Raw genomic sequence first — 13,943 nt, forward strand, 5'->3', positions numbered from 1 at the left:
AAGGATTAGGGTAATTTATTCATGCATTCACACCTGCCTGCCTCGTTTAGGGATGCCACTGCTGCAAAAGCATTTCCTTAATTTTGAGGCTCCGTCTTTCCAAAAGATGGTTTTGATTGATTAGCTAGTGTAACGCGTAAGCTCTACTACTCCTACCACTGATCGAGCTTCTTCTTGAAGCATGTAAATTAAAGGGGGCAGGAAGCCGCAGCTTGCCTGCCCATCGTTTCATTTCATCGGCGCTTCCTTTGTTGAACACAAGGGGGGAGATCCGTCGGTCCATGGAGTCCAAGGAGGAGGCGATGATGATGGTGGCAGCGCCGGCGGCCGGTGCCGGAGAAGCCAAGAGTAAGACTCACTGCTGTGCCCTTTCGTTGCGTCGCGTCTCTCTTGGCTTGAATGTCGGTAGCTAGGCCGGATGGATTGCTTTGCTTTGCTTTGCTTTGCTTGCCACAAGTCTGCTAACCGGGCTGGCCGGCCGTGTCTCTCACTCTCTGCGCGCAGATGGTCCGCCGGTGGCAGTCGACAAAGCTGGAGCTGCCCCGGCTGACAGAGGTAGCTAGGAAAACGATTCTTCAATGTATTGTACACAATTAAGAGAGACAGACAGATGATTAAAATTTTTATTTTCTTCTTTGTGTGGACTGGAACTGGACAGCAGATGCTGCCGTGCTTGCAAAGGTGGAGATGGACAGGAAGCTGTCTATGATCAAGGCGTGGGAGGAGAGCGAGAAGAGCAAAGCCCAAAACAAGTATGTAGGCAGTGCTCAGCAGCTACACTCTGCTGCTCTGCTAGTATAGGATGCCTGCCTGTTTATAGCCAAACTGTTTGTTTTATTTACTACCTTTGTTCTTTGCTCGCGACGCGACGCGATGGCGGGGCACGCAGCGCAGGGCCGAGAAGAAGATGCTGTCGGCCATCATGGCGTGGGAGAAGACGAAGAAGGCGGCAGTGGAAGCGAAGCTGCGAACCCGAGAGAGGTCTGTCTCAATCGCGATCTCTCCATGCATGCATCGCTGCTAGCTAGCTGAGGGTTGGTTGGTCAGACTGAATGAACCCCTGCTGATTTGCATTGCAGGAGAAGCTGGAGAAGAAGAAGGCGGAGTACGCAGAGAAGATGAGGAACCAAGCGGCAGGCATCCACAAGGCCGCGGAAGAGAAGCGCGCGTCGGTGGAGGCGACGCGACGCGAGGCCATCCTCAAGTACGAGGACATGGCGGTCTACATCCATCCATACATACATACTCCTACTACTACATATATTGCTTTCGTCCCTCAAAAATCTTTGGCTATTGCTTTCTTGTGTGCTCTGCTGGGTAGGTATTGTTTGCTCAAGGGAATTGCTTGTAATGCATATCCGTTGTGTGCTCTGTGCAGTATGGTGTATTATATGTAAAAAAAAAAATGTAGCCACGCAGACAACATTTCCAGTCTCAAAGCATGAACTGCACTGCATGTATACCAGGATTTGATTGATGTTGCTGCTTCAGTTTCGTCAGAGAAATGGAATGCAAAAACGTGCAGCTAGCAATGCAGAGGCCCTTCAAAGATTTTACTGAAAACAAACTAACAGCAATGCAGCATAATACTAGTAAGTAGTACAAGACAACGACTGCAACGCTAGCTACATACTCCTCCCTACTTGCAAGTTGCAACCACAAACAGCAAAGCAACGGCGATACCACCATCACGATCAGGTGGGGGGCAGCAGAGCGTGGCCGTACCGCTCGTTGGCGCGGCGCGCGTAGAGGTACACGGCGAGGGTGACGTCGGCCACGGCCACGGCCGCGAGCGTCGCCACGAGGGGGCGGCCAGCTCCAGGGCCGCGGCCTCGGCGAGCGCGGACAGGAGACGCTTCGACCGCGGGCTCAGGCCGCCTGCGTCGCGCAGCTCGGCCAGGGCGAGGTTCATCTCCTCCGGGAGCGCAGCCGCGGCGGGCTCGGTGTCGATGGCCGAATCCGCGCGCGCTGGCACCTGTGCAACCAAACAAAAGAACAGGATAATAATAAAAAAAAAACAGGATCCATCATTAAATTCGAGTAACTACACACATGCGAGAAGTACAGTATCAGCGCGAATTTCAATTTTCAAATGCTCAAACCCAACAACGAACAAACTCGGATGAAAAAAATAGACAAACTCGCGATGCAAATGTGGCCAAACAGAACACGGCCGACATTGCAGCGACACCGTGCTTCGAACAGAACACGCAAAATAGGGAGGCGGATCCGCACACGATTTGCATGCATCAATGTCAGAAGCAATTCGAATGCAGCAAATTGTCACCACCCACCTCGGTGACGCAGGAATCGGCGGAAGCAGTCAGTGCGTCATCGGCAGCAGCGGAGACGACGGACGTGGAGGAAGTGTCACCGGAGACGACGTCGGGGTCCGGGAGCTCGAGGAGCGGGGCCAGATCGTCCTCTTGCGTGGCGAGCCCGTCCGCCGGCACGGGTGCGGGTGCGGCGGCGGCGGAGGGGAGGGTGAAGTAGTCGTCGTCGTCGTAGATCAGGCACTTGGCCGCCACCTGATCAGCACACGAGGTGCATGATAGTAGGCAGGGAAAGACGGAAGCCAAGGCGGGAGTAAAAGGTTAGCCTAGGGAGGCACTGGAATTACCTTGGCGTTGGAGGCGGAGTCACGGGAGGCGGCGGCGGCGGCGGCGGCGGTCGACGAGGAGGTTGACCCGACGGAGCTGCGAGGGGCGGAGCAGGAGGACAATGAAGAGCGGAGCGCGGAGGGGCGCGGGGTGTGGATGGCAGCGGAGGCTTTCGCCATGGCGGTGCAGCGCGGCGCGAACTGGGCGCGAGGGAAGGAGCGTGTGGCTGCGATCAGAGCGGAGAGGGAAGGGGACTCGTGATATTCGTGGAGGTGGAGGAGAAGACGGAATTTTGGGCCAGGATGGGCCCTTCTGGTTCTGGGTCCATAGCACATGCCCTTTCTTCTTCTGGGCCTTATTTAATGATGAACTAAAGGATTGTTTTGTAGTATCATTTTATATTCTGCTAAAAAACAATTTATTTTATAGGCACAAATAATTATTCATAATACTAGCAAATATGTCCATGCGTTGCATAACATCAAATGGTCATAGAAAATGATGACATAATGTTATATATCTATTTATATTTATCCTTCTTATAAAATTTAAAGTCCATAATTTATTTTATTGATAACTTTCACATCTATGATATTAGATAGTTAATATTTACAATAATATGTAGCTCAGAGACATATTTATTTAATAATAAAAATAAAAATTAGTTAAACCTTATCTTACTTTAATGTTACCCCTTAATATACCTTAGTATTATATTAAACCATGAGAAGTTTGTTGCTAACTTTATTATTTTTATTTCGATTAGGATTTTTCTATGAAATATGATATATCAGTTAAATATATGTAGATTATGAACATATGGGCTTATGAAGTGTTCATATGACATAACAACACATCGCGCAAAGGTAGTGGAAACATCCTCAAGCGTAAATTTAGGTAAATTAATAAATCAGTGAGATATGCAGGAATGGTGCTAAAACTTTTACCATAAATCAAGCATTACATTAAATAGGCTACTATAAAATTTTTATAATAATTAGAGCAAGATAACTAAAATTTAAATTTTGCACTAAAAAGCATAGGCAAGCATCTTCAGCAAAAAAAAACTAAAATTTGTGATATTTTTTGTAGTTTTTAGATTTTTCTTATAAATTACTATACATTTATAAATTTTCAACCGATCAATTACTAAAAAAACATAGGCAAGCATCTCCGGCAAATAAAATGTACTAAAATTTATGATAATTTTTTACTACATGGATCTATTGGTGCTGAACAAAATTTGTTTTGTATTTTTTAGATTTTTCTATGAATTACTACGCATTTATCAATTTTCAGCCGATTTAAAAAATAAAAAGAAAAGTAAATTAATAGGATAAACACTTTGCATCTAGGTCCTTATACTTTTCTTATTTTCAACTTGCTTTGATGTGTATAGGAGATTTTGCATTTTGAACCCTAATAAAACTTCTATTTTGTTGTCCTCTTTCAGGATGGACTTGAACGGACACTTGGATGGAGGTAGAAAGAAAGTTGGACAGACTAAAATTTTTATAATTTATTATTAAAAATAGATTATAGAACGTATGTTTTTTTCACCTTTTATTTTATCGCCCATACACGGTTTGATGAGATACAAATGGACTTAATCTAGAGTAGCGTGTATAAGCATAGTATAGAGTCCATTTTCTATGGAAAAAACTAAACCTAACTTAACATCAACAACAACTTGTAAGCGTGTAAGTGCAAATTGTGTATGATCTTGCGCGACACGCTTGACAGGCAAAACCGTGAAGGCTGTATTTGCATTTTTAAAATTTGTTTTAGATTTAAAATGGAGCTTTTGTCGTTTGGAAAATGCTCGTGGAAATAGGATGTAGGGCTTGTTTGGGACAGCTCAACTTCACTACGAAAGCTGTTTTTTTAGAAAATAGCTTCATGAGTGACTTTTTAGATGAAGCTGAGCTGTGTTTGTTAAAAGTGTTTGGCAAAATAGCTTCACCAACTACTTCATACATAGTTGAGAAGAGAAATGAGGGACAAGCTGCAATAAGCTACTTTTTTTCCAGCTTTATCCAACTTATGTCTTTGTGAGAGGAGGAGAAAAACAGCTTCGCCTATAGTATATACGGATCGAGTTGTATCAAGTGGTACGGAGAAATACACGAGTACCTACTCCAACACGGAGAGAGAGCTTGTGGATGGGATTGATACACAGTATCATTTCTTGTCTTCCACATGGGACCCACCTTCAACCTCATTATCATATTCTGATACAGGCAGCCGAAACCGAAAAAAAAAATACTGCAGATTAGACTATCCGATCCATCGACGCCGCGGGACAAAGCCGTTTGATCGATCGATCCATCTCGCGCCGTGTTTCCCGTCTCTCTCCACGCCCGCTCGCGGATTCGCGACTCGCAAGGTCCGATCCCGAATTTTCCTGGTCGCGGATTCCGCATTCCAAACCGACCGCTGACCTTCTTGTCCTTCTGCAGCTTCTAGCGTCTTGGTTTTCGATTGCTGCAGGAAGGGAAGAGGCGGCGGCAATGGCGGGGAGAGCCAACATCCCGACCAACAACTCTGCGCTAATCGCCATCATCGCCGACGAGGTAGCTCGCTGCCGCCCCCCACGTTTCTTCTCCCTTTTCGTCTCATTACTCGGGAATTGCCGAATCGGGATGTTTGCTTATCTGATGTGTGAAGATGCTAGGGTGTCAAGTAGTTGAGTTTTTTTTTTTAATGTATGATAATTAAAAATCCGTCTCTGGTAGAGATCAGATCCATAGCAGGACGCTACGGACGTTAAGAAAAAAAAAAGAATGATACTTCAAACTTCGTCTCTCTAGAGATCAGATCCGCAGCAGGAAGCTCTGAACGAAGAGAGATTCCTCGCCGTTCCTTCCTCACTAGTAGCTCGACATTACCGGCCTTTGTTACGCGAGAAATATAACTGCTGCGTTAGCTGTTCAGTGGCGATGGATCTGTGAATCGATTCTTGCTGTTTGGCACTGAACTCATTATTTATCCATGCATTATTGCTTCTCGGCTGAAGCATAAGCAATAGTAGATAGGTTACTGTACGAACACAGCATTCACTAAGTGCTAATTGATTGATCCTCCTATCATAAGAAGGGGGGACACAGAAATAGTCTACTACTTGGTAGCATAGTATTTACTTCATGCATTAAACAAGACATGTTTATTTTTTAATATAGATATATGTGACTAGCAGCATAATGCAGTTGGTAACACAGTATTTACTTCATAACCATCTGTTTGTATTGGTGGCAAGAAAGGAAATCATGCCAAATTTTACTACTTGCTGAACATAGGGCTGATAGGTTGTTTCCCATGCCACTTCACAGCAGCTAACTCTAAAATGGAATTAAGTGGCATGTAAGGGAAGAATGTTTGTGTCGATGACAATTAAGGAAGAAAAACTTTTCCAGTGCCAAATAAGACCCCACTTTAATTTCTGATAGCAATTAAGGGGAAAAAAAAAACTTTTCCAGTGGATGGTCAGGCAAAATGACTACATAGACCCCTGATAATTTCAGTTCTTTTTTCACATGTACTACAAAGCTTTCTTGGCACTGGGATAGGCTACAGTAGACAGTGCTTCTCCAGTCAGAGAATAGCCTTTTAATTTGTTCTTAATACCTGCAAGATGTCACCTTTAGAACTGCCAGGTTTTCTAATTTAATCTTAGTGCACAGTTATAATTCTACTATGGGAATGATTTTGTCGTCTCCACTTTGTTTTGCAGGACACGGTTACTGGCTTTTTGTTGGCTGGAGTTGGCAATGTGGATCTGAGAAAGAAAACAAATTATCTTATTGTTGATAACAGTAATTCCTTGAAACTGTTAATATGCAAAGCAATTTAAGTTTTCTGTGGTAGTTTGAACTTGCCTAGCTTTAGACTTCACAATAATGATGTTAACTTTCATACAAAGGTCATGCCTTACTTGCCTACTGATCCATAGTACTAATATAGAGTTAAATGTTCAACTTGATGAATCTTTTGAAAGCTCCACAGCATCGTGCACTCACGGATAAAAGGGCCTCTGGCCATTGTGTCTCACTCAGTTTATTGCAATATTGGCACGCTGGCAGATTGCTTCAGCAATGGCTCTTCATAGTAAGGTTTTTTATGATAGCTTTTGTGCCAAAAATTGTACTTGAACATTACACAACCACCTGCTGAACAGCACAGATACGGATACGTGTATCGGTATCGGAAGGATACGGATACGTGGATACGGCAATTTCCTAAAAAACCCGATACGCAGATACGTTTACTATTTAAAAAATAAAATTTAAAAAATAATAGTGCAGTTCTGAATTTAAAATTGACAACAATAAAACACTGTAATCAACTACTTAAGTGTATTATTATTACACCACAGCTGGTTGGCTAAGCAATTTCATGGCTAAACTCATCAATAAGGGAGCAGATCATCCATGATTTCATTGATTTATCCACCAAGTCATAGGGGAAACAGCCCACCATCTATAGGGAAAAGAGCACTTGCACTGCTCATATTTGGAGACACCATCTACTGCATACAAGCAATCAAGCAACAAGAAGTCACTAACTGCACTGCAGAAAGAGAATAGATCGAGAATGTGGAGATGAAGACGAAGTGGGGAGCAAAGAAATCAAGAACGAGCGGACACGAACTGAAGAGGAAGAGGAAGAGGAGATCGAGAACGAGTAAACTCACGGGAGTTCATTGGAGCTAGATCCATGTCGCAGGGGCAGAAACCAGTCGCTGGCGGTCGGCGAGTAGGGACGGAGGCTCGTCACCGGCAGCTGGCGGGCTGGCGAGCAGGGATGCGGCGTCGCTGCGCGGTGTTGCGGCGCGAGGCGCGAGTCGCAGGCGTGCGGCCGTGCGGGAGTGTGAGCATCGGAGGCGTTGGACAGAGGGATAAGGTTTGTCTAATTGGGCTGGGCCGTATCCACACACCAGATACGTATCAGCCGACGTATCCAAAATTCATGAAAAAAAGAAAAAATCGGATACTTCACCGATACGTATCGGCGGCGTATCGGATACGTATCCGTATCCGAAACGTATCGGATACGCGATACGCGCTGCCAGGGACGTATCCGTGTAACGGAGACCACCTGCGAATTCCAGTGACCGGTTTAGCTAATGTGTCGAACCTGAAGTTGCTCTATTAGGACGTAAATTTTGCCGTGGAAGATACTCTTCTAAATTAGCTTATTAAGTGTGAGCTTGATTATAGATTAATTGACACATTTAGTTTTCCTTTGGCAGTTGGTGTACTTTTTTGAACGATGAAAGTTAAAGCTTTCAGAAAACTGAATTTTATTTTCTACCTCAACATTTTTTATGGCTTCCTGTATTTAGTTGAAATGCTGATCTGCTAGCATTAACTTCAACTTTTTTTTGTATTGTTCTTATTTGTTAGTATGTGTTGAACATAAAATCCTGTGTGTTCACTGAGTTATGTCTTTATGCTACAGAAACAACAGTTAAACAAATTGAAGATGCATTTAAGGAGTTCACCGCCAGAGAGGACATTGCGATTGTACTCATCAGCCAATATGTAAGTAGTCTTGTTTAATACAGTTGTTTTTGTCCAGCTGTTTATTCTTTTGTATCATGGGAACATGGCAGAGCTAATTTTTCTGCCTCAAAAGTTCAGGCAAATGAGTTAGTTCTGTTAAATTTGCTCTCAGTTCTAAACACATTAAAATGTTTTAGGGGTAAAATTATGGAGCTTGTGGTATCATCACGACATGCTTGCCTATTTCCCTGCAGGTGTAATAATTAGTCAAAACTGCTTAACCTTTGGTTGTGCTTAGTTCTAGACTTACAGACTTACAGTAAAGTGCTTGCTTAGTCTGCAGAACTTAGGCTCCTAATATTGAATGAACATTGGAATTCCTGCAATGCACCAAAATCAGCTTTAAGCCTTTGCATCTTGAGTAGTTCTGTAAAAGTTGAAATTGAAATGCTTAAAAAGATGAAATGGAATCTGTTCTCTGAGATGTTGAATTTGTGTCTGTCAGGTTGCAAACATGATAAGGTTCTTGGTAGATGGCTACAACAAACCTGTTCCTGCTATACTGGAGATCCCGTCCAAGGACCATCCATATGATCCAGCGCATGATTCGGTTCTTTCTCGCGTGAAGTATCTATTTTCTGCTGAATCAGTGGCCTCAGATAGGCGATAAAAGTCTTATGACTTCATGTATCTTGTCTATGATGTGCCTGGGCCATTTTATTGAAAATGAAGAGGTATTAACATGTTCTGTATCTGAATGAGATTCAGTCACCGATGATTTTTTATTTATTTGTCACAATTTGTATTTTCGTAATCACAATTTGTATTTGGAGGATATATTCTTTCCAGCTCAGTACTGTACTTCGAACTGTACTTCGTGCGCTGCACACATATCATATTGAAATTGAAATAGTTATAAACCACATGCACATCTCGCCTTGCTGATTCGATGACCGCTTCTGCATCCTGGCTTGGTCTTCACGCACCAGTTCGTGCCCCCTGATATAAATGATTTTTGCTATTTCATCTAAAAAACCCAGTTAAGCTTCTTAATGATGACCAAGCAGATCCTAGAGGGAAGTGGTACTATAATACAATGCGAGTTGAAAAGCACAGCTACATGTTTCAAACACCTTTTGGATTACAATAATTCGCATGGAAGCCCGTCTTATTCATCAGTACAGCATCCTCAAGGAAGCTGATCAATGGAACTACCAGTATACAGAAATGCCATTACATAGGTGAAAATAGAACAAACACTACTCATCACCGAGACTATGATGGTGAATCTGTACACTAGGATAAAAACTAAGAAAACACAGAAATCCATGCTGCGTTTTCAACGGAGGAGCAAGTCATTTCCTTATTCGAATCCCAGGGACATCCTTCAGCCCCATCTTCAGTGCGGTCTTCCGATATATCGCTGGAGGTTTCTCCAAGCCGATCGAGGCACCAAATCGATTTGCTAAGTCGGCAAGCATGGTTTTATCTCTACCTATGTCAGCAATTGAGTTGTAGTACCCAAGCCAGGCATGGTACGCTGCTTCTTTGATGCTCATGTCAACAATTTTTATTGAATCGTCAACCTGCATTGCAAAGCGTGAATAAAAGTATGACAATGCTGAATTAGCTGATCGGTGACTATTTAATCACTACAATATAATGGGGCAGCAATTAAACAGTGAACTGAATAGCGTGATGATGACATAAAACATCAGAAAAGCTGTTGTGGGCACATGTGCAAGTACTGTTTTAAATGTTGTTCTCGTAAGCATTAACGATAGATTGCATGATGAGATGATTATAGGACACAATAGGCTAGTTCCTAAAATATAACAAGAACACAAGCTAAGTTAGCAATCTGGACCTTTTGTTTCATCTCCTGACCAATGTCTGGTGCTGGACACTTCTCAATCGGGAGATCACCTATCTCATTCAGGAAATATTGTTCCCATGGTGCAAGTAAAAGAATTCCTTTGCCAGATTTACCTTCCCTTCCAGTCCTTCCAAGCCGATGGATGTAATGCTCTCTATCAGGAGGAACACCAACCTAATCCAAGAACCATGTATGTCAGTTCAGCAATACTGAAGCACAGCAATGTAATCATGCCACACAACTGTAAGAGTTAGACGTCAATTCTCCAGTTGCTTAGGCAAATAAATGGTAGTGTCATAAACTTTCTTCAGCTATACAATAATCATGAGTGGAATTTCACCTGAATCACAAGGGTGACATCTGGATAATTCACCCCACGAGTAGAAACATCTGATGTTACAAGAATTAAGCGATTAGAGCCCCGGAACTCTTCAGATATGCGAGTTCTAAAAAGCTGAGGTTTTCTTGAGTGAATTTCCCTGACATTTAACTTCAAATCTCGAAGCATGATATACATAAATTCAGTCACCATGGCTGTCGTGCAGAAAACAATAACCTGAAATTTGAATATTATTAGTAAAACAACACACTGAAGTTCTTACAACTGGTTGTCTGAAGAAAAGGAGATGCAGGACCTTGTAATCAACTTCACGATCAATATGCTCTTGAAGTAGGTGATGAACCATATGAAAATGCAGCTCATGTGGTACCACAAGACATGACTGCTGAACCTAAGCCCAACAACAGGAGGTAGAAATCGGTCAACACCAAACAAAATTAATTTACAGAGAATAGAAAAGAAGGCTAAGTGGCTAACAGAAGACCACAAACTTCTATTTTAAGCTAGACATGATTTACAAATACAACTCATGTATCCCTAAAAAAGGCATGATGGTATAATATTCAAATGGTCAAACTAAAGAGTGGATAATATATGGCTCCAAACATGTATAGGTGTGTATCAAGTATCTTATCAGAATAGTAAGAGAGCCAAATATTTTGAGGAGAAAGAGTATACTTTAGTTTCGTTTAAAAAAATAAAATAAAGAGTATACCTTAGTTGGGGTTTCAACAGCTCCAAGGCCCACTGTGTCAACAAAAACGTGATCCCTCTTTAATACTAGCTGTGAAACTCTTCGAACCTGTCAGTCACAACTAGCAACCATTACTCCCAGTTTTATGATTGTGGTTCACAGATATAGTATAATATAACACAGATGGAGTTAGACAAAAATACACATATATTGGTGCACGAGCTATGCTGATTATTATACTACCTCTTTTGGAATAGTAGCTGAGAAGAGCAGTGTTTGTCTTTGACGTGGCAAGCTATCGACGATCTTTTCTATATCTTTACGGAAACCCAAATCTAGCAAATGATCAGCTTCATCCAACACAAGCAATTTCAATCTCATCAAACGGACAGAGAATGATGATTTGTTTTCAATGTGATCCAGCAGTCTACCAGGTGTTGCAACTAAAATCTGGAATCAAAAGAAGGAAACGGAAAATCGTCAGGCTAAATTAAGTTTTGTCTTGATCTTCAGTAGGTGGATAAATATTATAAACCTGGCATGGATCAGATTCTAAACGTCTCTGATCAAGCTTGAATCTAGTGCCACCAATAAGAGTTTGAACACCAATTCCTTCATGGTATTTCAACAAGACATTTGCTTCAGCTGCAAGCTGAATAGCAAGCTCTCTTGTAGGGCAGAGGACAAGAACAAATATTGGAGATACTCGCTGATTTGTATTGGTCTTCATAGCATTCAAGACTGATTCAATTGCAGGAAGCTGTTAATCAATCCATTTTGAATAAATTGGTTGAACAATATGAACATCAAAAGAAACAGAATATCTGAACCTAATATATCATGAGTGAACATTACCAGAAAAGCTGCACTTTTGCCGGTTCCAGTTTTGGCCTTGACAAGAACATCTTTACCTGCTTATATATAGTAGTATAAGTGAGAAATTTGATGACTTCAGTTATAACATGTTCTGATAGTTCAGGCAGAGATATAACGGAATACTATCATAAGGTCGAAGTCCTAAAATGAAGAAATACTTAAGTCAAGCAACATGGACCATATGCTTATGCTTAAAGAAGATATCACAATGTACAAACAAAGATTTAACAACCTGACTTCTTCAGAGAGGTACATGCATAAGGTTACGAGGGGCAACCTCAACCCCATTCTGACACATGTCCTCAAATTCTTTTGAACCCAAATGCATGTTTTCTTCATATCACAAAGTTCATTATTTTCCTTTTTTTTGTGTAAAAGAAACTTGAAGAGAAAGTAAAATAAATATAGTACCTTCAAGACAAATAGGAAGAGCTGCCTCTTGCACCACAGTTGTATGTACATATCCAGCATCAGTAAGTGCTTTGACTGTCAGAGGGGAGACACCACACTCATCAAATCTGAAGACAAAAACAACATAACTTGCCGGTTATATGGATGCTATCTCTTTCAATTTTCAAAGTAAGACAGGACATGCAAAATTAAATTTATTATTCACCAATCATTCATTAACCTTGAGTCAAAAGGAAAAGTACCATGATGTGCAGTGATGAGCAATCTATATTGCCTCCACTCTTTGCATTATTGTTAATTTTTATATTAAAGGTCAATGTCATGATAAAACGGAACTCCAGAAGCTGAACTAGAGGATTTCATACAATATGATGCACACATTTCAAGAATACTTCATTGTTTACCCAAACCCAAGTTCATACAATATGAAGCTCCTGGGCTACACAGCAAATATAAACAATAGCATATAATGAAATATGAGAGTGTGACCTTTTACTGGTAAGCAGAGATTCACCCCTGGACTCGTAACGCCTCCTTTCAGTACCCAAAACCTCCCTATTTCTGATCTCCTCTCGCAGCTCTCGGATTCTACCTGCGAGATCATTACTTTCCTCCTCGTAATACTTGAGCACCCGCCTTTCCTTCTTCATATCACAGTTCCTGAGCGCAGCACTGCTCCATCTTCTCCTAATGGCACCTGTGTCCCCAGACTCATCAATTTCTGAATCCTCTTCGCTCGAAGCCCCAAACTTTCCAAATCTCAGATTCCTCTTGGGCGCAGACGTACCCTCATCATCATCATCTGACGAATCCGGTCTCCATTTCCTGCCAAATCGCCTCGCAGCCACTGAGTACAGCCTCTCCTGATTAAACAGCGGCAATGGTGCCTCCCTCCTTCCATTCCCAACCTCAGTAAGGCCCCTAGCAACCAATGGCCTGAGGTCGACACACGGCTGCCAACTCACGGAGCAAGGAGTCATCACCGAGTAAGACCTCTTGGGACCAACAAAACGGAGAGGTCCCGGATTCCAACGTGGGCACCAGGGTGCCACCACCGTTAGGTACTCTCTTCTCGGATTGAACGCAGCCAAGGTCGGCCCCTTTCCCCTGTCTAAAGGCTCCTTCCGAGGCCTCGGCTGCCCCAGAGCTAGGTCCTCCCAGTCCTCCCAGCTCGGTCCTCCGCGGGGCTTCCCCGAGTCCAACTGCTGGTGGTGGTGCCGGACACCCGACGCGATGCCAGTCGGCGGCCGCTTGGCGCGGCGGAGGGGCCCGTCGTCCTCGTTCCAGAGGTCCTCGGCGCCGGGCCTGCGGAAGCGGTCGGCGAGGGCGCGGATGTGGGCGCGCGACGAGGTGGGCCCCTCTCCCTGCGGCGGAGCCTCCGCGGCGGCGCCCGGGAGGCGGGAGGCGCGGATCTCGGAGCGGAGGCGGGCGAGGTAGAGCTGCTTCTCGTGGCGGAGGAGCCCCCGCTGCTTCTGCCGCGCCAGCTTCTCGTGCATCCTCCTGTACTGCCACTTGGACAGCCCTCCCGGGAACGTGCGCGGTCCGCCCCCCATCGCCGCCCGGGAGCAGCGACGGCGGCGCTGTAGGGTTTATCGCTCGCTGCTGGGTTTTGGCGGCGGCGGGCGGCCAAGGCAATGCAACAAAC

The 13,943-nt window shown here is 43.6% G+C and overlaps 3 protein-coding genes and 1 pseudogene across 13 annotated transcripts; 2 read left to right on the plus strand and 2 right to left on the minus strand.

The window, feature by feature from the left end:
- Positions 33–1,431, plus strand: LOC8055340 (remorin). 11 transcript variants are annotated; one of them, XM_021458708.1, is made up of 5 exons: positions 35–348; positions 505–555; positions 659–752; positions 895–981; positions 1,080–1,431. In XM_021458708.1, the coding sequence occupies exons 1-5, from the start codon at positions 282–284 to the stop codon at positions 1,120–1,122; spliced, it is 342 nt and encodes a 113-aa protein (XP_021314383.1). In that variant the 5' UTR covers positions 35–281; the 3' UTR covers positions 1,123–1,431. The 11 variants fall into 11 exon arrangements, with proteins under 11 accessions (XP_021314385.1, XP_021314383.1, XP_021314379.1 ...); XM_021458701.1 differs by having other exon boundaries at positions 36–348; positions 890–981; XM_021458709.1 differs by having other exon boundaries at positions 36–348; positions 662–752.
- LOC8084442 lies at positions 1,453–2,850 on the minus strand (annotated as a pseudogene).
- LOC8055341 (V-type proton ATPase subunit F) lies at positions 4,760–9,024 on the plus strand. The gene is made up of 5 exons (XM_002453033.2): positions 4,760–4,986; positions 5,060–5,173; positions 6,331–6,412; positions 8,058–8,140; positions 8,607–9,024. Exons 2-5 carry the CDS (start codon positions 5,111–5,113, stop codon positions 8,769–8,771), a joined length of 393 nt encoding a protein of 130 aa, XP_002453078.1. The 5' UTR covers positions 4,760–4,986; positions 5,060–5,110; the 3' UTR covers positions 8,772–9,024.
- LOC8084443 (DEAD-box ATP-dependent RNA helicase 48) lies at positions 9,205–13,880 on the minus strand. Its single transcript, XM_002454768.2, has 10 exons — positions 12,788–13,880; positions 12,299–12,405; positions 11,867–11,922; positions 11,547–11,771; positions 11,255–11,461; positions 11,033–11,119; positions 10,613–10,708; positions 10,318–10,533; positions 9,969–10,151; positions 9,205–9,687 (listed from the first exon to the last, which is right to left on the minus strand). Exons 1-10 carry the CDS (start codon positions 13,849–13,851, stop codon positions 9,457–9,459), a joined length of 2,472 nt encoding a protein of 823 aa, XP_002454813.1. The 5' UTR covers positions 13,852–13,880; the 3' UTR covers positions 9,205–9,456.

This window comes from Sorghum bicolor, chromosome 4 (assembly GCF_000003195.3).
Source record: "Sorghum bicolor cultivar BTx623 chromosome 4, Sorghum_bicolor_NCBIv3, whole genome shotgun sequence".
Lineage (NCBI taxonomy): Eukaryota > Viridiplantae > Streptophyta > Magnoliopsida > Poales > Poaceae > Sorghum > Sorghum bicolor.